Source organism: Boleophthalmus pectinirostris, unplaced genomic scaffold (assembly GCF_026225935.1).
Source record: "Boleophthalmus pectinirostris isolate CB_2022bp ecotype Guang Dong unplaced genomic scaffold, ASM2622593v1 HiC_scaffold_8, whole genome shotgun sequence".
NCBI lineage: Eukaryota > Metazoa > Chordata > Actinopteri > Gobiiformes > Gobiidae > Boleophthalmus > Boleophthalmus pectinirostris.
Window position 1 is genome coordinate 20,454,214 of NW_026571515.1, and position 27,591 is coordinate 20,481,804.

At 40.0% G+C, this 27,591-nt stretch overlaps 1 protein-coding gene across 1 annotated transcript in view; it reads right to left on the reverse strand.

Moving 5' to 3' along the window:
* agrn (agrin) overlaps positions 1-27,591 on the reverse strand; it is a 434,659-nt gene that overhangs the window by 13,385 nt on the left and 393,683 nt on the right. Inside the window, 9 exon segments of the mRNA XM_055166184.1 lie at positions 7,687-7,774; positions 9,572-9,755; positions 11,556-11,672; positions 15,842-15,953; positions 17,102-17,266; positions 17,469-17,559; positions 21,755-21,889; positions 24,663-24,892; positions 25,624-25,839. Coding sequence (XP_055022159.1) covers positions 7,687-7,774; positions 9,572-9,755; positions 11,556-11,672; positions 15,842-15,953; positions 17,102-17,266; positions 17,469-17,559; positions 21,755-21,889; positions 24,663-24,892; positions 25,624-25,839 — 1,338 coding nt within the window.

Below are 27,591 nucleotides of genomic sequence, written 5' to 3' on the forward strand. Positions count from 1 at the left end.
GCAATTAATGACTTGTTCAGCTCTATCTTTTTGGGATGGTGGCAGTACTTTACCAAAGAAACATCCAGCTCAGTCCTTGTCCCTACAGAGACACTCAAGAAAGTGTTAAACTATCATGATTGGAACACATTCAGGAGATACATCTTACACTTTGACATTATATATTTTTATACTGAAATGCAGCTGCTTCATAGAAATCTTCACAATACTGCTCCACTTTAGGAGGCTTCTTTCAGCTACAATCAGAGCAGACAATTAGAACATCTTGTTCATCTTTAAGATCTGACCTGACCATTCCCTTTAAATGTACTGTGATGGGTCTATCTGCCTGCTCATCCACATCAGAATAAAACTGAAACATGCTTAAGCCGACCTTACACGTTGCACTAACTACCACACTTTTTCTCATGGACTAAAACAACCTGGCAGGCACTTCAAAATGAGGCCTCTTTTGACGTTTAAACCTTCTGACTGTACTGTAGATGCATTCTGTAGATGTATTCTGTAGATGTATTTTGTAGATGTGTTGCGTTTGGCTAATGAAATGTGTCTTGATGGTTATGTTGTTGATTAATTGTTTTTTAAAGGATAACAATACAGATTAATTTGAAACTGTTCATTTGTAGAAAATATTGGTAACAATTAATTGGATTTTGTGTATTTTAAAAGATAATGAAGACTTAGGAAATAGTGTGAATACATTTATAAATGCTTCAAATGTATGGTTGTGATTTTTGGGAGGCATTGCTATTGATGAAATGTTGTCAGAGGTGCTTCTATGTAAAGAAGCTCTTCTGTCTACACCTGCCTAAGAACTGTTTCAATTGTGGGGAGTATTATAACCACTAATGACGAAGGTTAGACAGCGCGCTCTGCAACAAATGTCCGCAAGGACTTAACTGGATGTGTCCTTGGTACAGTAGTGCAATTTCCCTCGCAAATATTGAGCTTGTAAAATAGTCTATGATAGAATTGAAGTCATTTGGGCTGGATCTGGCTGTTAGCTGAGTTCAGTAATAGCGGGGGGTGTTCTGCTGTTAGCCTCTTCTGTCCCGCTGATCCTGAACGCCTCACTGCTTCCTCTGCATGTCTTTGGGCTCCTGTTTGATCTGGTTGTCTTGACGTCTACGGCTGAGAGGCTGGATTTTGGGAGCTAACCCGGGAAGAGGTGAGGTTAGTGTGACTGCTCTGTCTGTGTGATGTGTCTCTGAATACAAATTCCCGAGAAAAATAGAAAAACGTCGGCAAACACACCCCTGTACACCTCACCTCTGTGCACCGGTGGGATTAGCAAAGTTCCATAATATACATACTTGACTGTGCATATTTAATAAGTTAGGTAAACAATGTCAGCTCAAGGCAATGGGAGAAGTTTGCCTTCAGGGCTTTATGCCAGACGTCCTTGAGTGGAAGTTCTATTTTATAAAGTTAGTGTTACCACCGATTATAATTTCTTTCTACATTTATTTGTAATTTACCTGACATAAAACTAACTCTTCAGTGTGCTGTCCTTCTTAAAGTTGCACAATGTAACTTTCCTTTAAAGGTCTTACATTACACAAAATGGACTCTCTTTGAGATTTATGCCATGGTATAAAGTTACCTCATCAAAAACATACCTGAAGTTGAGTTTTGTTTTGAGAAATCCTTTATTATTACTCTGTCTACAGCTCCAAATCTCAAATGCCACCTTGTGATGTCATGGAACAATAGTTTTCAAGTAAACAGCTACCTTTTACCTTTAGTTCAGTAGAAATTGGCAATTCAAGGGCTGATGAAAGTATCCAAATGATTCAAATGAAGGTATATGGCATTTAAAAACACAGTGGGCACTTCCTGTATTACCACATGACAGTTTGAGAAAAGAACTCAGCCTATATATGCAGGGTTTGTGTGTTAAACATGTGTGAATGAAATAATTATAACTCCAGGTATGTTTTTGATGAGGAAAGAACATAATAACATAGATCAGAAAATAGCGTAATAAGGGTCCTTTAACTACCTCTGTGTATTAGAGCATCTGTTAAACCTATGCATTTTATCACAGGCTTGGTCTCAGAATGGGCCTGAAGCAACTGACTGCACAAGGTCAGAGTTTATGTGGCCTGCAGCCTGCATCTGGGCATCTATTATGTATGACACATTTATATGGTCAGACAGAATTATTCATTTGTAGTGGAGGCCAATACTTCTTCTCATACAAGGCTTATGAAGATTTCAGTTAAAAATATGAAATATGTCCTGATGACTTGCTCATCTCTGCTGCCCTGATACAATTTTAAACAATGAATACTTTTTAGAGTCCAAAAGGAAAGTTTGGAAAAACTCCTAAATAACTGTAAATGAATATGTTATATCAAAATAGCCAAAAGCATTTTAAGCATTCTAAATAAAACCTTCTTAAATTTCTGCCTTACAGCTCAGATGGCATACTTCTCCCTAAACAACACATTTTGCACAAAAGTGAAATTCATACTACTCTAGATGATATCTTGGAAACTGCCACTGTTACCGTGGCAACATATTAGGATGAAGTGGCATTGTTAGTGCGTGCAGTGTGCATTAAAGTATCTACAGTATGGACATCTGTGCCCCTGAAAGCACTTCTGCCATCTACTCAACACAGGGAAAGACATACAACACGAAACAAGGACACGAGACAGGACAAAGGAGTACAAACAGAGAGCATCATGGGAGGACAGGCAGGACAGGAGTGGGCTGGGTGGGGCTGTTAGGACTATTCTGTGGCCATCCCGGTGGATAAAAAGAGAATCAATGAAATGAAATGTAAGTTGATTTTGCTCTGGCCTCAGGCGGGCTGACTCTAGGACAACAAAACAACTGCCTCGTCTCAGCAAAATGGGGAACAATTCCACAATCAAATGTGATTTTCTAAAATATGATTAGGCTGGAAACTTGGTCCCCCTTCATTAATTAAATGTGCTGAGGCCAACAAGAAAAAGTATGGTATAGTAAGAACATCATAAAGAAGACATGTGGAAAAAGGTGTAGTGAATCCTCGCCTGGCACAGACCTTACACAGGGACCAATAAATCTCCATGAGAGCGGCCTGTCACTGATAAGGTCAGGATTATTAAAAGTGCTGAATATGTTATGAATACAACACTCCAGAGCAGAGCGCTTCAAATCATCACACACAAGTGGTGCCAGAGATGACTGCTGTTGTTGCTCTCAGGTGCAAAGTTTGAGCTAAGAAATTCTTTTGATGAAGTTCTATTTTTTTTCTCACTAAAACAGAGTTAAAAAAGGCTAGCCACAATAGTAAGAAAGCAAGTACACTCACTTTCTTCTTATAAAGATTGCACAATATAAACCACTTTGCACAGTGAAAAAGTCCAGTAGAATTGAAAAATTAATGTGTATTTCTATTTTACAATGTGTTCCTTTAATCTGGTCAATACATCAGCACTAGCTTTGATGAATACATGTTTCTCTTCAGCCCTAGGTGGCAGTAGTGCTCAAATTTAGTGTTATACAAACCAGTGCCTGTATTAAGAGCAACATGAGCAGAGGCTATTTGGATTTAGGGAAGTGTGTCTCAATAATGGCCACAATGTGCTCCCAGTGGAGACGATGGCCCTGTGAGGGCCTGAGCTGCCAGGAGAGAGGACATTGATGGAGGAGAGGATGAGAGTACAGACTTACCTCTGGTCGGAGGGGTTCTCCAGAGATTCAGGGCTTAGGGGAGGAAGCAGGGAAGGAGTCAACGACATGCAAGAGCACAGAGGACAGGGGAGCTTGAGGAGGGGCTTCAGTATTCAGCAAGTCAACACTTCAGAACAATGCTTGTGAGGAGGCCTCACCTTTTCTCATTAGAAAGTATATGACGTATACAGAAGAGGTTTGTTGAACGCACTTATGACTATGTTCTCCACCCTAAAGAGCAAGTCTCCCACAGTCAGTACTACAGTACTTGCTGTATGTATTCATGTGGGTGGGCAGACCCCTCTACATGCTGTGAAATAATTAGGACTTTTATGTTTTCATGTACAATGAGATGTAATTGTAATGTTGGAACATTCCCATAGAGAGCTTGAGGTAAGCCACAGCATGTTATCTGCAGCTTTATTCGATTAAATTATAAAAACATATTAATCCCCTAGGGGGGAATTTTCAATACATGTAAAGCTATTTTCTGTTTCATTTGTCATTGGCCGTGGTGGTGTCGCGCTGCTGGTGGCACAAGGCACAAACCAGGCACATTTTGCACTCCATTATATTATATTTCTGTTCACTCTTTGGATGCTGCACTACAGTAAGCTGAATATGGCCTTTTGTTGTAGACACACACATCTATCAACAAGTATCTCTTTTTTAATCATGGATCCACTTGACAGCAGAATGCTTGGGTATCACTGCTTCTTAAACAAGAGTCAAACTATTAACAAGATTTAAGGTTGTCCATAATGGTACAAGGGCTACTTAAAGTCAATGTGCAATTATTGGCCCACTCTGAGTATTAAGGCAGCTGACCGCCGCAGTACAGCCTCAATTACCTTCTTGTGGTGAGTGAGAAAAATTGGTCAATTGTCAAAAAATGGGGTCAAGCACCACATCGGTGCAGTGCCAGGGCCGGATCTGATTTGTGGCAGAAATAATGTGCTGTGAGCGCATCGACCTGGGCTTTCATCCACGCGAACAGGAGGTGATCAAACAGTGGCGCAAACATTAACCCAAGGTGAGTGCTAGCTACTCATTGGCCTCAGCTGGGCCTTTAATGGCCTCTGGAGAAATGTATTCATCCTTTTAACTAAATCACAACAGAGAGGATCGATCGAGCAGTCGGGGGCTGGCCAGTTCTTGCTTTTGCTTAGCTTCCCGCTCATCGTGACTCGTAGTAAATGTGACATCTATTAAACTTTTGACAGTCTGGCTCCAAGGCCCGCTGCCCCCTCCCGCTAAGTGAGATTGATGCCCTTGGCTACACACAACGTCCAGATCTCGATCGGAGGTCTAATCTACACAGGGAGACCAATGTGTGATTAACATGTCAGAGCGGCGCGCTACGGACGGCTCTGTAATTATTCACAATTACAGTGAGAGATTGGGTAGACTGACACCAGGCCAGAATGTAGAGGGGAAACTCTGTGCTGTGCTGCTGCTTTGTGGGATTTTAAAAGAACTTAGTAATCGAGCTAATGAGCAGGAAAAAAAACTTTAATAATCAGGTCAGGTCTGAGGGCTTTCCTGTATATACTCACTATATACAAACTGGGTTAAGACTGTTTACAAGACACAATTACCCTTTACAAGTTGTTTGCTATCCACGCAGATGTACAGGCAGGTGCCCAATTTAAAGTAAAGATATTGTTAAAGTAGCAGATTACAAATTCCTGAGAAAGTGACACTAGGATAAGTCTTGGCATATAATTAAAAATACACTTGCTTCCTTCTACAGCTTAGATTGTGACATGATAAAATCCAATCTCTTAATAGCCGATAATACCTTTTAAGACCCCAAAGGGCCTGTGCGTTCAAAAGCTGATTGGTTTTGTCTATGAACAGTTACAAGCATGCATAAAATATGACACATTTCGTAGAAGAGCCTTTCCTCTGGGGCTGCAGCACAATGCGCCTCATGCACAGATTCATGCTTCCCTTTCACACCGGAATCAACAGAACATCTAATGACTGGGGGAGAGAATGAGATCTGCCAAATTAAATTACAGATATGGAACTCGGGTGTTAAGTCGTACTCAAAATGATTCCAGAAAAAAGATACCAATGAAATTATGGTGGGAGACGAAATGCGCTTTAATCTCATATAACGGGTTAACTGGAAACGATGGCTGGTTTTTAAAAGTGTTAGTGGGGCTTGAAGCTTATTGGCTAGAATTACTTACTCTGGGATCTCATTGTTCAGTTGGCTTGAGGGAGACAGTGAAGGACATTGAGATGAGACAGGACAAAACGTGGACAACATATAAGACAAGACAGACACACACTGTAACGTAGAGGCCTCTTAAAAACTGTGAGGATGTTTTTGACTGTGAAGTACTTGTGTGAAGAGTCTATATAGGACCATATGCCTGATTTCTTTTTCAGGTGAGCTACATAAACATTCCGCTCATGCCAAACCTGGAGGCACTGATCCAAACGCATTGATGGATGGATGGGGAGAGTCGACTCATCAGCAGCCTAAAGCCACCGTTCCTTTGGAGTTGTTTTCACACACTCCAGAGACACTGGCATCATCGACGTTTCCTCTCAAATTGCAGGTGGCTCATCTTCAGAAAGAGCAGTGTTGGCCATGTTTACAGTGTAGGCAAAGAGGCCTGGATTGGACTTTTTTTATGTTTGCCTCAGTGGCTATTACTCATCGGAAAGTAGCTGTTGTAAAAATAGCTTCATTTTAGAGTTTTGCTGAAGTATTAATAACTTGAAATGAAGAACAGGAAGAAGGTAGTAATGGAGTAAGGGAATAATAGAGGTCTTGTGGCAATGACTTATTCAGCTATATGGCAGAAAATGTAAATAAAGCATCAGGTATTCTTCTGTTTATATTAAGACTCATTTGAGCACCTTACCTTGTAGCTTCAACATGTGAAACAGGGCATATAATGTGCAAATAGGTAGCTACTACAGAGACATTTTTATGAAGCAATATATCATTCTCATACCATTAAAGGTGCACTACATAACTTTTTCTAACTTGCAATTATTTAATCATCCATGTTTATCATATATATGTATATTATTGCTCAAAAATACCTTGAAAAACTGGATTCTCACTTTAAACAGGCTTGAGACAGATTTGACCTGTAACTTGGCACGGTGGTGTCACCTGCTTGTGTACATGGATGTAGATAGAAAAAGTTTAAAGCCATACTGTGAGACATTGATAATATGTCCACTAGGAGTGTGCATAAATATCAAAATATCAATATATCGTATCATTTAATGTGATGATACAATATCGATATCGTGGGCTGCTGTATTGATATATCACCAAGAGTATTTTTTGGTATATTTTACTCATTAGTTTGTTACAGCGCTACAGTTTTGTTCAGAAGAAGGAAACTCGTTTATGCAACACATTTGACATTTTCACTGTTTTGAGGATTAAAATGTGTGTGTTTGGTATTAACTTTGAACAAGAAGTGGTTTAACTAAGACTTTCAGTGTCACAGTCTTAATTTAGCCTTTAATATTTATTGAATTGTATCGAATTGTTTTTGAAATATATTGTATCAAATCGAAAGTGCTGTATTGAGGTATGTATTGTATTGTGCCCTATGTATAGAGATATGTATCGTATCGTGACCTATGTACTGAGGTATGTATCGTTTCGGCAACTTCTTAATGATACCCAGCCCTAATCTCCACAGAGACAAGCCTTGACCAGAAAAGTTACACAGTGCACCTTTAAATAAATCCAGTCTCGGGAACTCTAACTGTAAACATGGCCTCTGGATCTAACTGTATGCAACTGTCCAGTGTGTGAGCTGGGAGTAGAGGATAAGTCCGGGGGCAGCGCTCTGATTATGTGGAGCATATCTCTAATTAGTGAAACCATGTCATGAGTCAAGTGCCACAGAGAGAGACAGAGGAGGCCCAGTCCACCCTGAGGCCCTGTTCTCATCCCACAACTGAACACAGTGTGAGGGTTATTGGCCTAATAGAGCCACATTTAGTATAGGAGTGTGGGTGTGTCCTCTCCTTTACCTCTTCGTAACCGCGTTGTGGTACTCGATGAACGTCCGCCCGTCAAAGGCAATGGCCTCCGTCTCCCCGGCAGACTTCTCGTAGATGGCTGTAAGGGAGGGAGATTTTTCAGGGAATGAGATCATAGCGATCAATAAAAGAGGCTTGAGATAGCAAAGCTCGAGTGGAAATGGGCCGCCGAGCAAATGGGCCAGAGGTTTGTAGTTTTAATTAACGTGAGAGGGGTTGGACCGTCACGCACAAGGTTAATGTAGGAGGCAGTAGAGGTATAAGGATGAGTGATGTGGGCCAGAGTCTCTAGATGTCTGCAGATGATGAAAAAGACAGCCAACTCTCCTTTACAAAGAACATTTCATGAATATGTAAATCATGTATTTCGTCATTTTCACTACAGCCTCTTTAGTCTGAAATCAATTCATAACAGCAGTGGCACAGCGGAGACAGCACTGGTCTAGTACTGGTATTCTAGTGAGAGAGAGCCCAGAGGAAGCAGGTCTGTACAGTAGGCACACAAAGACTCTCTCAGTTCACTGGGAAGGCAAGCCAAGAACTAGACTTACATAAAGCACCGCTGACTCCTGTCCCACTTAACTCTGAACAAGCCAAGCACATTATCATATTAAAAGCCAGCCAACTCAAATTGGCTGTGGAAGTGACTGTTCCCATTTTTAAGGACAGATAGAGGAGAGGGTCTTTAGCCAGAGCTTAACTTTTCACTCTAAATGTTTAATATCCAAACATGAACTGCATAATTGCTCGGAGAGATTTCAGACTGTGTATATAATCATAACAAATGGTTTCAAATCATTGCTTCAATTTCCATGAATACCAGGCAAGCTTAGTTACTTTTTTAAACTAGTTCTGAAACCTTTGCAATAGTTATGTAGATCCCAGGTTAAAATTTTCCCTAGTTAATTTGGCATAGTAATTTTAAAATGTATCCACTTATCTAGCAACAATTTTGGTACATAAAATTAAAACGGAAAGTAAATTAATTCAAAAGACTAACCAAACATTCAAACATGTATTGACACTTTGCAGATGATGATAATAATCAGAGCTTTGTTTTAACACAATCTGACCATAAAGAGCTGGCTTAGTTGGAGATAATTTGTGCTGTTAAACAAGTTCCTCTCAATTAACATTTCAGTTACAACCATTCAGTCAAAACAGCTAGCATTAGCAGTTTTCAGTAGTTCAGTCACTCTCACCTAAATTAGACCATCAACACTAGTTTTGATCACAGGCTGCATTTTCTATTTTTTCTTGACAAAAGGAAAAATTCAATTTGTCAACTGGACAAAAGTTTGTTTGGTTGAATACGTTTCACAGCTCATCCAAGTTGCTTCTTCAGTTCTGGTCAAAATGCTGGTGGACACTTATATCTGTCTGAAGGGAGGAGCTAACTACACTGAAACTACTCTGAAACTACTACTCTGAGTGTGGAGTCATATTAGCATAACCATTCAGAGCCATAATTGGTGCTTTCACACCTCTGGGTCTGACATGGCTCTCCCTATTGTTTTCTTTGTTTGTTTGCATATGAGCATTTAGACCAGAACTGAAGAAGCAGCTTGGATGAGCTGCGAAATGTATTCAACCAAAATAAACTTTTGTCCAGTTGACAAATTGAATTTCTCCTTTTGCAATGGATTCTACCTGGATGACAGGGATTTTACACATATTTTTTTTCTTGAGTTTCAGACTTAAAAAACTTTTTTTAGCTGTATTTTCTATAGTGTGCATTGTTTCACCATAGTCATTTCTGAACTTTCTGCCATATACAAGCATACAGAACCTCCCCAGCATGATGTCACTGCAAAGTATCAGTAGACAAAATGTGTGTATAAATGAAATGTTAAAAAGTAAGCAGAGGTAGACTCACTGTTCTGGCAGCGAATCCCAGAGAAGCCACTAAGACACACGCACTCGTATGCGTCGAGCTGGGGGCTACAGCGGCCCCCGTTGTGGCAGGGCTCATGGGAGCACGGGTGGTCCTGGAACATGGCTACATTACTGGAGCGAAGGGCATTCTCTTCTCGAAGGATAGGAGTCCCCATCAGAGTAATCTGTACGAAGGACAGACATTTTAGATAAAGCTCAGTATGCATGCAGTAATACTTATGGGGTAGTACTAGCTATTTTTACTTTATTTTTCTCTTTTTGAATGGTATTTCTAAAGTTCTGGTGGTAACCTTAACCCAACCTGAAGGTCAGCAGTTTGATACCAGCTCCATCATGTGCATATTGCCGTTGTGTCCTTTGGCAAGAATCTTCACCCACCTTGCCTGCAGTGTCCATGTGTGCACTCTCCCCACCAAATAAACAGAAACTTAAAAAGATTGATAGTACAAGTTTGGGGTTATAAGTATTTCTAGTTAATAATCCAGTGCTGTGGGGAGTGGGGGATGAAGAGCGGTGTCAGCTGTGATGGATGCTGTGTGATAAAATGTACTATAGTAAGAATGAAGGTAAAGGTGAACAGGATGGCGGCTAGATCACTTGTGTTGTATAGTTTATAGAGAATGGCATACTTGAGACTAAGACGTTCTAGTGAATAGAATTTGAAATGACAAAGCATATTCAAGTGCGAAAGTCAAAAAATACCAAGAAGGCATAGAAAATACAAAGTACTATGTAGGTATCTTAGAGCCTTAAGTACCTTGAGGATCTAACAAATCTTGGTTTTCCATAATCCATAGTAAAAAATAACACCTTCTCATCTCAAATTCTAATCACGCTTTGAATCCACCTTGATTGAAGCCTAAGCTTTTAACTGACAATAATACAATCTCTTCTTAAATCCTCTTTTCTCAAAGCATTGATTATGTAAAGCCGTTATTTTTGGACCTTTCCTTTGACTTTTATCTTTCCATCATTTGTTTTGTTATCTGATTTCATACCCTAGAACAAAACACGTAAGATTACCATGTTAATTGAGGTGGTTTGTTGTCTTGCTTTGTGCTTCCTTCAGAGTAATTCTCTTAAAACACTAGCAGGGTAATTTTGCAGATTTATAGAAAATACTCTCATATTCTTTTTTATGTAAACATATCAAGAGAATAAAACATGCATTCCAATAAATGCATAAAAATAAAAAACATAACACATCTTCAAACCATTGTACTCATAATGAACTAGTCCCTGTGGGCAGAAGCAGGCGTACTCCAAGTCTTTCTTTTGATTTGCTCTCAACTGTCGGGGGAAACTTTGTAGGAGAGGACTAATGACAAGTTTGTGCAAACAGCAACATCCTGCCTTTCTTCTCTTGGGTTATTTTTGGCACAAGGAGATGAGCTTTTTGCTGGAAAGAAGAGGAAATAAAAAAACCCTGGAAAGCTGTCATAGGGAGATGTGAAAGTGGTGAAATGGAGGGGCTTCGAATATATGCTCTATTAATAGTAAACAGTAATCCAAATAAGCTGAGCTACTGGTCAACACACAGAGAGCTTAATGTACTGGTCTTATGACAACTATTCACTCTCTTGGAATCTACTAAGACATCTTAGATATCTTATGGCATTTGGGGGAGGTATTTAGTATAAAAAACTATACATTTCATTCATTATTGATATAAAAGGGCTTGATAATAGAAATGGGTCCAGTGACTTCCTATTCAAAACTGCATTGTCGATGTTACATTTTTACCAAAACATGTATGGCCCAGTTTTCAGAGCACTCAAACCTCCACTATGTACAGGAGACTAAAGAAACCAATTACAAATTCACATACACATTTATACATCAGTGTACACAAACATTGGAGGCAAGGTTGGTTAAGTGTCTTGCCCAAGGACACACCAGTACAACTGGTGAGAGCTGGTACTGAACTGGCAGCCTTCACCATAACACTAATTAAGAAGGCTTACCTGTTGGATGGTACCCTTGAAGCCCTCAGTCAGTGCTGCTCCTCGGGCCAGGCGGCTGTAGTCCGGAGCTCCTCCCACAAACAGAGACTCCTTCAGGTTTAGATCAACGTGGAGGTTCTGACAGATGACAACAACACCAACAAATTATCTAACAACAGTTTCTTATGCAGCTTCATCTAATCAATAGAGAGCTTTATTGTATTCTTTTTATGTAATGCATTAATTTGTGTTTTTACATAACTAATACAATTTATATTAAAATGCTTTTTAAAGCATTCTATTATATAACTTCTAAATATCTATCACTTTGCATTATTTCTGCAGAAACTGGAGGCACAACAAATTACAAATTGTTTGTCATGGTTCTGTATTGTGTTGTGTTATTAGAACCATGTTCAATGAATGCTTACTAAAACACAGATTAACAACGGATGCATTTATATTCATAAACAGACGTGTTCTTCCACATCCTCCTCTTAGCTGTGGAGTTGATGGATTCTTGTTAATAATGTATCTCTTAGAGAAGCTAATAATGATCTCTGAGACTCTACAGAAGAACAGGGGCAGGCTGGAGTCAGGATACAAGCATCTCTTTACAGAAAACTCAAAATAATGGCCAATCATAAACAGTGACCTTTACACTGTTTAGTGCGTACACATTAAAAATAATTAATTTGCGTGGGAAAAGCAGGAGCAGCAATCCTTTCAGCTAGACCTTTGGGACAATTGCTGTTGGGTTAGCAAGGTGCTGCTTGCTCATTTTGCCTCAAAGTGCAAGCCCACTTAAGAGGGAAGAAATTAATTATATCAAATTTATGTAGGGCAGTAATTGCCACAGGGCTTAAGTGGAGTTAATTGCTATGAAAATGATGGAAAGGGTGAAATAAACAGGCTCTGTGCATAGAGGAGAAGAGCAGAGGCAGCAGAGCAGGGCTCAGACCTGGGGCTGTGTCACTGCTCCAACAGAGACAGACCTGGGTCGACACACTGGATACAGCTGTGCTGTAGTCTCCAAGCTCACACTTATGCTCTCCTGAACATTCTGCTATAGCTCAGGTTCTGGGAGATGAGGTTTTACTTTGAGTGATAGTGTTGTCACATGCAAACACTTCTGTATTATCGTGTTTAGTGCACTCTGAGCTGCCTGTATAGTTGTATGTGTGTGTGACACAGCGACATCATAGGACTGTTCCTGTTGGTAGTGATAGTAAATGATAAAAGAACAGCTCGGATTGGCTTGGCACCTCCCACTGTGCGCTTCCTGCAATGGGCATGGGCCCCCTGGTACTCTGCACTCTCACTTCGGGTGTTGATTGGCAGGATGCACTCGCCTACACCGCGCTCATGAAGACGTCTTATTGTGGAGCAAAACAATGGCTGCCGTGACGATGGCTTCTCCTTCCCTCCCACCTTCCCACCTTCTCCTGCCCACGCAGCAGATGGACCGAGGTGAAAGCCAAGCCGCCATCCCAACACTCTTGTCTTCTTGTGAAAATGTTCCTTGAAGCTAACTCAGTTTTTTTCCTTAATGTGCTTGTTGAGATGGGAGTGACAGTGGACAGTGAACAAGTGAAATATGGTGAAAGGTGTGACTGGGTCTGTCTCATTACCTTGCGTGATTTCTTATTTTCCAGACAGCACATCATAGAGAGGGGGAAAAATAGGGAGGAAGAGAGTTATTAGGGGAAGACTAGTAAGTGGCTGTGCACAGAGAGACATGCAGAAGCACTCAATGCATTCATAAGAGCATTATCCATACAGCAGCGACAGTGGAGGAGTACATTAAATAAAGAGACTCATGCACTATACACTGAACTAGACAGTAAACAACATCTACACTCAAGATGCACTAAAAACATGCATGAAGCAGATGGTGTCATTAAGAGAGAAGAAGGAAGAAGAAAGGCATCGCTGGTGTCAGGCTGTGCAAAGTGCTTTTAGCTAAACCTCATTTGTAGATTTCCAGCAGATTTCTTAATGTTAGACATATTTGAAACAGGGTGATTTGATTTCTATAACCCCAGATAAGGCTTGGTATAGAGATTCATAATGATGCAATTTAAGAATGTAATGTGTTGTGCAGACCTAAACAACAGCTACAAAACATCAGTCAAATAGATATCACAATTTGAGTTGGTGCAATTATCAAATTGCAAAGGGTGTATTTATATACATATATTAAAATGTCGTCTGCAAAGTCAAAAAGTCCTGTCTTTTAATAGAAAAAAAAAAGAGTGGCATCTGTAGTTTAGACCACTACAAACATGTTTAGAAATTTTCAGGATTCTTTATAGTAGTTATGGAGCTAATATAAATTCAGCTTAAAAGACCTAACTTCGCTCCAGTCTACCTCACTGCTTCTCCAGAGTTTACCAGCTCCTCAGCCTTCATCACCTCTCTCCAAATACTCCTCCTCACCACTCGACGTACCTCCTCGTTCAATCAGCACACAGTCTGCCCAATTTAAACCCCCAATGCAGATGCATGCCCTCTTTGGTTTGTGCCACGCCCCACCTTCCTCCCCAGCACCCTCTCGGCTTCTCATCACCTCACTGTCCCCTTCACGCTCCTCATCCTCTCATTGCCCCTTTCAGTCTCCTCATCCTCTCATTGTCTCCTTCAGTCTCCTTCACCTCACCTCTACCACCTCCAGTGTCCAGGCCCCAGGGGAAGACATCTCCTAAGCATCATCTAATCAGCCACACCCTTCATCACAATATCTTCTGCTAGGGTCCGAGCACCAAAGATAACTCATTAAATAAAACTACTAATACTTTCTATTTGTGTCTGAGCCCGTCCAGGTCGAATTTTCTCCCAAATGCTTCTATATCCCAGATCTATATCCCCCCCAAATCATGCAGTCCTACCATTTTTATTTGTGGATGGTTGGAATATTACGTTGTCTTGCTCGGGGTGACTGAATTTGGCAACTTGGTGCTTTTAAAATGAAGGGCAGCTTGTGTTGATTAAACTGGCAGAAAGCTTGACTTCTTTACTTCTACTTTTTTCTGCCTTGTGGGAATAACTACACCATCCGGCTCACCACCTGTGTACATGAGTGCCCTCGGGATACAATGCTGACGAATCAAGGCTGAGACAAGCTTTTCACCAAAACAGCAATCTTGCGTGCTTAACTCATGTTTTTATATTGATTTTACAGAATTTTGTGCAAGAACTGATTAGGAAGGTATTTGGTAGCTGTGGGCTTAAAAAGGTAGTACAGTGTTTTTATTTAGCACGAGTACTTTCAAATGCAGTCCATACTAACCCATAGCATACAACTTGACTGAAAACACACTATTCCAACCACTTTTATACCCAAGCTTCATCTACGCTCCATCTTCCATCATGGCGATGTCTTTGATATCCTCCAGCCTGCTCCCTCTGTGTCTGTAGATGTGACCGCCTTTGATGTGATGCAGTTCAGGCAGGGCAGGCTCCTTCAAACTTCCCCTTATAGGAGACTGGAGTAGGGAGCATTAGCTGGCTCATCCCTGTCCCTCCAGACCCCTCCAACGCACTTTCTCTCTCTTTGCTCTGCTCTCTTAATAAGATTTTCTGCTTCTCTTGCTACGGCGAAGCACAATTACCATAAATATGATGGGGGGGAGGGGGAGGGTTGAAGTGCGGAGATAAAAAAATTTAAAAATCGTGGAAGGGTTGACAGAGTGCACGTTCGTGGTTGCAAATTGCGTCGTTTCATATAATTGGATGACTTAAGGGCTTATCAAGCGATTAGATGCCTCTCATATAAAAGTATGTACCTATTGGCTGAGGAGCTTCATTATGCGTCCTTTTATCTGACTTTATCTCCCTACCTTAAAATTTATTGTAAAACACTTTCTTTATGCAACACTGAGTTTTATCTCGGGCGTGTCAGTAAGCGTAGAGACTGGGTTAAAAAACAGTGGAAAATTACAGGACTTCCAAAATTAAGACAGCTTGTCAAAGAGGCCCTCTACATCTGGAGCGCTCCCTCGTACCTTGACGGATGTCGGGAGATATCGGGGTATTTTCAGCAAATCAAGACAAGTGGTGTGAAACGGAGAGGAAACCCTCAAGCGATAGGGGAAGTTTGCTGAATCAACTATGGTAAAGTTGAAACACTGGAAGGCTGGATAAGGTCAGGCTCAGAGGTAAGAGCGAGGAAATGAGAAAGCAGTAGCAGCAGACAAATGCAGTTTAAGAAGCAGGCACGGCGGAGCATAGCATAGGTCGGTTAGCCCCTCATGCTAAAACTAAAGTACAAGATTAGCATTAGCAGGATGGAGTTAGCAGGAGCTCACCGGCGCCTCCCCTCGGACTGGGTCCTTCTTGTTGACCATGATTTCTCCTTTGCGGTTGGAGCGCTCCAGGTTGATGGTGTTCCACACGTTCAGCTGGATGGGTTGTTTACTCCTGCAGCAAACAGTCACAAATGTCAGTTAACAACTCACTATTTTGCCTTCACTAGATGGGAAGTGTGCCTATGTTCCCTCAGATTTCTAATTTTTGTTATTTTTTCTTTCTAAAATTAGGCCCTACATTCCCACATTTCCTTTATCATCACAGTTGACGATAGATGTAATGTAGATAGGGGATGTAACGATACCCAAGTCTCACGATACGATATCTTCACTGTATGAACCTCACGGTACAATATTTATTGCGATATCGTGGGAAAGCTCATGATATGGTGGGGAGGCTCACGATTAGGGATGTAACAATATCCAAATCTCTCTATACAATATTTTCACAATATACACCTCACAGTACAGTATTTATTGTGATATTGTATGAAGGCAAATATGCTACTTTTTGCTCTTAAAATGACTTCAAAAGACTTAATCCAACAAACTAAGACTTAAAAGTGCTTGGAACTGTTATATCTTCTTGTAGTCTATACTGAAATGGCGCAAAGGATCATGGTCTATGTAGTTCTCTGTCTTTTTTTGCTGCACCATTATTCTTAATTTAAGCAAAGTGACTTGTAATTCAATATATTGTGATGGTCCACAATATTATTGTGAGAACTTTGATGATGCAATATCATGATATTTTGGTTATGGTGGAGCAAAGGAGGTAGGTTGAAATTACTCTGAATCATCCCTTTAAAGGTGTTATAAAAATGTGTCTGTGTATATATGTATATATATATATATATATATATATATATATATATATATATATATATATATATAGAGAGAGAGAGAGAGAGAGAGAGAGAGAGAGAGAGAGAGAGAGAGAGAGAGAGAGAGAGAGAGAGATAGGGCTGACCCCCACTATAGATTATCTGGTCCGCTTTGTCCAATAAAGTTTAAATGCACAATATTTATATAGATTAGCCAAATATTATAAAATTATGATGAAGCTTTTTGCACATTTCAATTCTAATCTCTGTAGTATTCCTTAAAACAGGCCTATAAATAACATACAGAAACTGAAATCCACTGCCAATATCCAAGTCATGTAACATTTAAAATTTCAAACTGAATAGATATACTTCATTATCCACCCTCCTAGTTATCATGTATTAATCAGAATGCAAAGCCCTGTGGTGCACTAACCTGATGGTGGCTGGCCCTTTGCCCAGGTCATAGCGAAACTCCAGGATGCCATTGTTCAAGGCCAGAGAGATGAAGTCTCCTTTGCCGTCTGTCTTCTGGCCATTGTAGAAGATCAAACCGTTGGAGTCGTTGGCCATGAGCACCACAGTCATGCTGACCTTTTGACTGCAAACAAACCACAAGAGATTTTAGTGCACTTTGTCTTTGTGTTCCGGCGACTAGCAGGAGAACATATTTTGCATCCTGGAGGCCTGATGTTATTTGTGTAACCCTCATTGTCGATTCAGCTGGAGTGTAAAGTGGAAGCGCTGCCTTAGGCCTATGAAAACACCATCATCTCCAGTGTTAGTTTCCAGCAGAGACTCACTGCAGATTGTGCCCGTAGAGATGCAGCCCCTTCAGCTCCAGGAACGAATCCCCACTGAACAGCGGCATGTAAGCTCCCCGTCGCTCCGACACTACCAGAACAAAAACAGATAGTGTATAGTCAGTACCAGCATTTTCACTCATGGTAAAGGGCTCATATTATGCTTTCTTTCTGATCTACGTTATAATGTTGTTTTCTCATCACAAACTAACAAAAAAATTAAGATGAGTTGTTCTGAGATACAGAAAGTGCTCCTCTGTGATTTTAAATCCCATATATCTTCACTATAATCATTTGGATAATTTCAGCCTTGGAATTTCCGATCTCTGCTCAACAGTAAAAGGAGCTGTTAACTGAAACCTACATCTTCATGACATCACAAGGTGGAAGAGAGTATTTTGAGCTTTGGAGAGGTAGACAGAGTAATACTAAAGGGTAATTCAAACATGTGTGAATGAAACAAAACACAACTCTTGGTATGTTTTAGATGATATTTTGGTTCTTGAATAAAGGATGTAAAGTTGTTATTGTTTAAATCATACTATACACTGTACACCTCTGGATTAATTATAAAAAATCCAGTTTGTAAAGACTGCAGGTGGCTTACAATGATGCTTTGCGGGTGCTTTTGAGGAGGCCATGACGGACGAGTGCAACTGAGATGTTTGTTACTGCACGAGTGAACACTTTGCAAGCTTCACTAAGAATTTTAATGTACAGCTTTATCTGCAAACTGAACAAATTTGACAACAAAATAATAATGTCACTCACAAATATGAGATTCAGAGCATAAGATATCAGTCCAATATGTGGAGACACTGGTATGGTTGTCTCTTAAAAACATAAATGTTTGTTGTTTTGTAATATCGGACCTTTAAATGTACTACACACTGTACTATACTGATGTCACCAATGCATACAATGCAAAAAAGAACATCTACATTTGTTATAATGAAGCAAATTCTTCAGTTAGATGCACCTGACCAAGACTGTGGGTGTCTGAGCTGCACTATTATCCAGGTTTAACACCGGAGACACTGAAGAATGGGTTAGATCAAGGCTATACTTTTTTATTTGAATCAATACACTTCTACTTACTATAGTATATGCCAGTGGGGTAAGAAGCTGGACTGACCTCACTGGCAGATATATTTTCCAGCAAAAGGGTTAGCTATTATTTTTGTGCATATAAGACCAAGATACCAGTGAAGGACTAAAATACTGTTGTTTTTTTTCTAAAACGATTTTAGCAGTCAGGGATAAAGTGCAGACTTGTCACTCAATGGATCTGTGAGGAACTGTCACCATTATGTAAAAAAGATAGATTTGTTCTCGCGTAGCCTGTGGGATTTAAACTTCCCCGTGATAGAAATTCAAACACAAAAATGAGAAATTCTTATGTCAGCCTGATTACACAGACGCCAAAGACTCACAAAGAGGCTCTGCGGCAGTGTGGAGTTTAACACCACGACTGGGACCCATGAAATAATACCTCCATTGTGTTATGGCAGGGCCTTTTCTGCAAATTCATGTCCCTCCGACGCTTCTACATCTCTATGCCCTGGTATTCCTTTACTTTTGGCTTGTGCAGTGATTAGAGGAGGCTCAGTGCCATCATTCTGTTTCCTGACAAGAAATATCACCCAAAGCTGTGTGTTTATATAAACCTCAATTCCACAGATGTGAGGTGAAATGTGCAACAGAAATAAATTGATTTAAGAATGTAACTGGATTCATGTACTCATAGTCATACAAGAAAAATATTAATAGAAAGAGCAGATTTGAGAAATTAAATTTGCGTTCCCTTTTCCCATAGACAAATCACATACTGAGAGCAAAGGTTGGTCAGCTGGAAACTCATCACCATAATAAAACATTTCATTACAAATATAATTCTGAAAGTTTATAGTACACAAAGTTATAAAAACAGTTTGCTACATTTCCAATTTATTTTTAATGAATATACATAATCATGTTATGGTCATTAGCTCAAAGCTTATTAACCTCAGCAATGCCTAAAACGGCTAATTATTTGATTTTTTAAATATATGCACTTTTGAAGTAAGCAGGGGAAATTAATGTGCATTTTTATTTCACAGTCTTAAGTCCTTGACCTTTACTGAGCTCAAAGATAAACATACACATACTGAGAATACATATTGATTAAAAGTTTCTATATTGCACAAAATGGACTTTTAGCAATGTTAGAATGCTGTTACAAAACTTGGAGTTGTGTTTTGTTTCATTCACACGTTGCACATGCATAATTAGTCAGTTTACATCTCCAAATCTCCAAATAATCTATTCCAGCTTGTGATGTCACATTGTGGTAGTTTTCAAGTTAACAGCTATTTTTTACCTTTCGTTCAGCAGAGATTGGTAATTCCAGGGCTGAAATCACCCAAATGATTCTAGTGAAGCTGTATGGAGCCCTTCCTGTATTACCACATTACAACACCTAAATATGCAGAATTTGTGTGTTAAACGTGTGAATGAAATAAAAAACAACAACAACCCCAGGTATGTCTTTGATGAGGAAACAACAATACAACATAGATTTTAAAAATTGTGTAATATAGGCCCTTTAGTAAACTATTCATTCTATTCAAAATTTTTACTTTATATCATCATTATAGCACCATGGCTTGAAATTATCATCTTTACCACAAATAAAATGCAACAATGCAAATCTCATCTATATTTGGTGTTTTTGCAAGTGGCTTTGAATTGGTATCATCCCAGGTTGAAACAGGCAAACACCTTTTGATCTGCTAGGGAAAGTTGTAGCATTTGTAATTGACTGAGATTAGCGGAGCCACATCAGGATGGGGAAAGGCAGACGGAGATGAGAAAGCTAATTAGCTATTGTGCGGGAGACTGCTAATGATGATGGCACGCACCACAGAGAAGAGGGGAAAATAGAAGGGAATGTGCTAAAGTGGAGTGGGCTAGAATAATGGAGCTGCTGGGAATAGGGTTATGGAGGGGCTTTTCCACACTGTGACTCTGGGCGCTCCGGGATCAATAAGTCAGCAAGGATCCCAATGACCAGGAAAATCCCCCATCATGCATGTCGGATCAGGGAAAGTTTTCAAATTAAACTTTTATAGCCATCCCATGCTCTGGGTCGTTTAATTGTAATTGTGTTTATATAACAGTAATGCAGGCTAATTAGTACTTACTATAGAAACAATCCAATGAGTAGAGGCTGTGAGGAGGCAGCTAAAGGCCCTGAACCTGCCCAATTAACTCTGATCATACACAATAACTGTTTCTCTGATTAATGTAGCATTCTAACTAAGAAAAAATTAAACACCAGTAGAAGTTTCAAGGCTGCTCTTTCATCACTAAATTGTAATGATTTTTCCAAGCACTGGCCAAAAGCACAGAGATAAGTAGGCCATTCAATAGTACAGTCCCATCCTTGAGTAAGGTCCTTGATGGGGAATATTAGAGAAGTGTAGAGTGATAGAGATAGTGAGGTGCACCTGCAGCCTACAGATGAGTGGCTCTGAGTTAGCAGAGCCTTATCAGAGGTCTGTCTACAGCTGACACTGGGCTGACTGACGCACACATAAATCACCCTGGGCAGCAGGACTGATGCGATTAGTCATCTCATTGATTCAGAGAAAAAAATAGCCTTTTGGAAAAGGAGACGCTCTCGCTCACACTGCATTGATTTTATTTCACCTCAATTTATTTTAATCACCTGCTAACTAGGACTGGAGGATAGTCTTGTGTGTTTCCACTCCTTTCCACTAACACACTGTTAAAACACAGTTACTCACAGAGGTGAGAGGAAATAAGACTCAGCTTCCCATTTGAACGCAGTCACAGGTCTGCTCAGCTCAGCTCAGCACATCTACACTGACACACAGGATGGTAACAGAGACTGACAAGAAATACGACAATGGCAAAAGCTCTAATGATAAACTTCAAAAGGTCTGATGTGTTCACAGCCCTAAGCCCACACTGCCATGACGATCTGAGCGGCCACATGTTTGAACAGCGCACCTGTAGGCGGACAGCAGTAGCTAACAAGCTGAGCCAAGACCAGGCCCGATGGGGCCAATCATTCAGCTGCAGAGCAAAGCAACAAACTCCCATTTTAGCCTCCAACACCCTCACTTTGATTTACACAACACTCAGGGAGGAGACACGTCGCAAGGTGCAGAACACAGAAACGAGGGAAATGGAACAGTACAATTCAGAAGTCCATAATAAAGACCTAATGGCCTAAAGGACAAAGGACCACAGAGAAGGAAGTATAAGTGATGCTAGCATACCTTTCTCACAGTGCTTGCCCTCTCGGCCCATGGGGCATTCACACTTGTAACCTCCCTCGGGCTGAGGCTGGCATTGGGAGGAGGGGTGGCACCTGTTGGGCTCACAGGGGTCATGGACGTCAGCGCAGGTTGGACCTGGACAAACACAAAAGAGACACAATAGCTTTTACACCTGATTCTGTTTTTCACAGCAGTTGTCCTTTTGTAACAGTGGCCATTTTCTAATAGGATGTGTAAATATTAAAGTGAGCAGAGCATCCTGTTGTGCTGTCGTGTTCTTTGCCCTGCGCCTGGGCCCATCTGAACACTGCTGTCATTACTGCAGCACTCAGGGCCTTTAATGAAGCCTGTCCCGCTGAGCTCACACAACTAACACCTTTTTATTTCTTCACTCTAATCCAAAACACTGTCCCTACATGCGTGTCCCCCCTCCCTCACCCCCTCCTCTGTCTTCTGTAGCTTCTCGTCAGCCACAGTGCCTGTCCTGGCCACTTTATAAAATGACTAAATTAAGAGCCTGCGGGCGTCTGTCCAATTCTCATTATCTCCATTCATTCCTGTGCCTGGTGCCAAGAAGCTTTGATCACCGCAATGCTTCTTCAGAGTCGAGCCTTTCCTTAATGGCTTCTTAACCGAGCGCACCCCGAAAAAGTTATAGTGTCTTCTAAAATTTAGCCAGGAAAGTTTTGTAAAGAATCACTGTGCTGCCAGATGTGAGGATCAAACTACTGAGTATTTAAAAGTCCTATATTCTGCAAAATTGACTCCAGTGAATTTTAAGCCATGACAGAATATGTTACCTCATCACCAACATACCTGGATCTGGTTTTGTTTCATTCACGCATGTTTGAGCAACCTTTTATTACTAGTCTGTCTACATCTCCAAAAGCTCAAAATTCTCTTTGTCACCTTGTAATGTCATTAAGCAGTAGTTTTCAAGTTAACAGCTACTTCTACCTTTAGTCCAGCAGGGATTTGCAGTTCCATTGCTGAAATTATCCAAATGATGCTAATGAAGGTGTATAGGCCTTAAAAACAGTGGAGCACCTGTATTACCACATGACATCACAAGGTGGAACAAAGTGATCTGTTTGAGAGACGAACTAAAGTCAAAATATGCAGGGTTTGTTTGTTAAATATGTGTGAATGAAAAAAAAACACAGCAACTCTGGGTATGTTTGTGATGAGGAAACAACAATGTAACATAAATCATAAATAAGACATAATATGACTTGAAAACAAAAAGTGTAGACTGAGTAATGAAGTAGGTCAAAGTAGAACATAGTTTTGTGATATTTTTTTATGTGTATGCGTTTATTTTAGGAACACAGATTTGATGGTGTTTACAAAATGACTGGAAGCGCTCCTGCTGGGGACTAGAGCTGTAGTGTGAAATGAGGCTGTCATGACCACACTGAATACTGGGGAAAGAGCAAGAGGAGTTGGGGACAACGTATTTTTGGTAGTATAATATTCCTCTGAACGCAAATTCCGTTTAATTTAAAATAGATTTTACAGCTCAGTACTCAGTTGTGAACAATCACACTCTCATCAATAAACTAAAAGCACAATTTCACCCATTCAACTAGGTTTCCAATAATTACAATGTTTTCTCGTCAGTAAAGATGGATTGACCAGCTACACTAATTAATTAGTAATCAACAGTTCCAGAGGGTAGAACTGATGAATCATGACTAAAGAGAACCAGAGAATAGACATTTAACTCAAATAACAGGGTAAAGCCAGATACTGATAATGCTTAAAAGGGAACTGGGGAACTTCTTAGGTGGAGGGTCGGCCACTGACTTGTCTCCATGAAAATCTGTGGCACTAAACTAGACTTTAGATTTAGACATCAGAAGGTCAAATTTAAGGTAAGGTTAGATCTGTGCAGAGCCTCTATTTTATAGAATAATAATAATAATTCTATCTATTGTATTTTTCGGACTACAAGTCACACTTTTTTCATGGTTTGGGTGGTCCTGCGACATACTCCACTCTAGGCTTGTGTACTCCTGTACCACTGTCACTTCACACTCTACTGCGCATATCAGCTGCAGCAGAAAGAGAAAGAACCACTGTCCTGTCTGCATCGTGTCAGTCAATTGCACCATTACCTCTGTATCAATGACAATTTAAAATTCAAACAAATATAAAGACAACTGACCTCATCCTGTCGGGATTCAGAAAGACTGGAATAATTCTAAATAGAACTGATGCTTAGTCTGATGACAGCTACGCAGAAGAGGAAATGGCACTCCGTTTACCTCCAGAGGTCGCCGAGTTGCTTAGAAGTGACACCGAGGATGAATAATTCAGTGGATTTAGTGATTTGGAGTGAGATGGAGAGTTTGGTAAACTTGTTCTGTTCTGTTGTTTATGCTATAGTTATCTGAAGAACTGTTCCTATGTTACAACAGCCTGTTGTTATTCTAGTGTTATTACTATAACCTGCCTTCCAAGATTAAATGTCGGTTCCCGGTCTCTGATTTTATAAAATAAATTTCCCCCAAAAAGTGTGACAAAAGTGCGACTTATATGTTTTTTCCTTCTTCATTACACATTTTTTGGCTGGTCTGACTTACAGTATATTCCGAAAAATACAGTATATAAGTTAATATCATGCGCCGGAACATTCTAGGCAAAGCAGTAACATCTCCATACAGACAAGAATGTGGTGAACTCTCATCCAAAAAAATTGCGTAGTGCCACTTTAACTTAAGAATCAGATACCGCAAAATATTGATTAAATAATTCCATAAACACTGGTGAAAAGCTTTAATTGCACAGCTGTTATGTCAGTAAATCATTTTAAGGCAAGGTTAAAAAACTAAACTAAACATTGATCTATTCAAACTTGAAATATTATGGTATTTGTTGAAAGGTGTGGGTAGTTGTAGTCTCTTACCCCAGAAACCTCTGGTACATTTGCAGTGGAACATCTCCGCCTCTTTGACCTGGCAGGCGGCTCCGTTCCTGCAGGGGTTGGGCACACAGGGGTTGTTTCCGCACTCTCCCACTCCACTGCCAAACAGACTATCTCCTCCATTCTCCTGCAGATTCAGCACCCTGTTGTTTACGTCCAGCAGCCGAATACAGCCCACTAGACCTGTGTCCACTCCCGTCCTCTCCTTCACACTGGAAAACACAAAGGGATAGTGTGATGATTATGATTGTTGTGAGGTGTTGGTAGGGGTCAGCCAAAGTAAAATTAGTTTTAATCTAATTCAGAGCTCTACAGTATAAGAAAAAAATCCAATACATAATAACTTGAATATTGAATGTTGAAATGTAATATAAATAAAATTGTAATTTAATTCTATAGTTTAAAGTGGGAGTATTTTGGATTATGGGAGATTTTGATTTTAAATTTCATAAACATGACCTATTTATGTCTCCAGATAAGGCAGGCATGGACAATTCAAATACAGCTTTTATTGACAACAACGGTAAAACTGATTTATTCTTAATTAGAAACACAATTGACCATATTGTTGATGTTATAACAGTGTTTTGATTTTCAAGACGATTATTCAAGGAAAAAGCTAAATTAACATTTAAATTAAAAATTTAAGTCGCTGCAAAACTGAATTTGAAGCCCTAAAGACAAAAAGTTTAATGGAATATTACCATACCATTACCATATTTTTGGAAAGTTTGGCTACCCATTATTGATTTTTTACACTGTCTATGTGAGAAAAAACTCCTAAATCATCTCAGATACATGAACGTCCTCAAGCTGTTACTACACTTGATTTTAGTTCTGTGTGATTTATTTTAATTTTTTATATACAAAAAAAATGAATACCACATGAGTGAATATTGCAGAAACTCTAAAGTCTAAAGCATGTGTATATTGTGACACTTACTCCTGTTTCATGTCCAAAGGCACTCCTCCAATGAACAGGTTGGTGTCCAGGTTGAGTCCGTCAGTGCCGCGGGGGCTCTCTCCCTCCACGTGGTCCTCATGGTCCACACTCAGCATGGCATTACGGCGGTTACGGGTGACCACCAGCTGATGCCATCGGCCCTGCTCCACCTGCACCTTACTCACCAGAGTGCCAGTGCCAGAGCCTGTGTTGAACCTGAAGGCAGATACAAAACACATCATACAATCTGAAAGTGCACATGTGGGCAGAGTAATTTGAAACTATTGATGGTTTTTAGATTCTTGAATGTCCCGTATCTATACCATAGACAGTATAAAAAAGTGGACTAAGCGAGTGCGACATCACCTATACACTCAACAGTTACATTATAAGAGCAAATCTAATACAAACATTTTAAGACCAAAATGATGAGGCTCACAGCAGCAGTCACAGAGAGAGGGGTGACAATATTCTAATGGAAGTCAATGGGAGCCATGTTCAGTAGGAGCCAAGAGAGCTGCATGTGAACTTCCTATCTGGAACAGGGTGGCTAGTAGCCTGATTCATCAGCTGGTTTCACTTCATAGAAACTGTCTGACCTCGCAACATTAGAATTCATTCACTTGACAGTAGGTGGATACTTTTTTTATTTAACCAATTGCTGCTATTTGGTCGAGAAGTATGTAATACCCTGCTAACGGGGCTAACTGGTATATTAAGCTTTTCCCAAATCCCATAGGAAGAAGGACAATAACGTCTTTCCCCTTGATAAAATTCACTGAATATTCTCTTTGTTCTGGCTTTAAATCCTCGATCTTGGGAACTGTTGCCAACACAGAATGTATGGCTCTTCGCTGATTGGCTGGTGCCTGAACGCGCACTTCCAGGGTTTTTGTGAAACGCCTAGTGTATTCTGATTCCTGACCTAGTCCCTGGAGAGAAATGAAATTGAGCAGAGGCACCAGGTGGCTAGTGCGTTAGCTATGAATATATCCAAAAGGTAAATTCCCAAATGTTGAACACAATGATTTCTATTAGTGACTGGACCATTGAACTTGCCATATTACAACAAAAATATAAATTTTACATCTGTATTAAATATTATTGGCCTATATCATGTTTTGATGTGATTTGAAACACAGCAATTCAACAAATCCTTGATTTAAAAAAAACAACCAAAAAAAAACAGCGTTGCTTATTACAAGGTTATATATTGAACAAAAGTTAAATAACACATGAACAATTATATGTCATCAAGTATTTACTTTTTGTTTTTGATTATCTGAAATCTGACACTTATAAACCACTTCTGCTCATGTAAAACTTAACTAGTACCATATTCATTTTGACTGGTGCTTTGGGACATCTTGTTATAAAATATCCAGTAGAGCAAAAATTTCCAGTTATAGGACAAAATCAGGCTATGGGAATGTTCCGCCTTAGCTCTGCATGTACTAAGCCAAAGTGAGAAATAATTAGAGCGCCTCACTTTCATATCAAATTACAGCGGCCAGGATTTTTAGCACAAGATGTTTGTTCCTTATCTAGCAGTTTCTAATGACAGCAAAAATCCGCTCACATTGCTCAGTGAGACAGTGATGAAAGAATGGAGGTACAGTCTAAACTAACAGCTACTCACTCAGATATATTTCTTTCGCACTTTTTAATTCAGCGTTTTATCTAATGAGGAATAGAGGACACATCTCGCAAAAAAAAGAGTTGCCGTATGCGACCCACACATCTAGCATTGAGAGCAATTATCTCCCACAAATAATTAGTTCTTCTCTCCACGTCTTGGATTTGTGAAGCGGTGGGTGGTGATCCAACAGCGGTATTTCTGGAACTGAAAAAGAGCTTTATCTAAAAAAGCACAAATGACTAATGATCTCCGTGAATCCGCGATTGATTTCAAGCTGTATTTAGAAATGTAACCTGGCTCTGAGCGGGTCTGAGCAGGTCTGAGAAGGG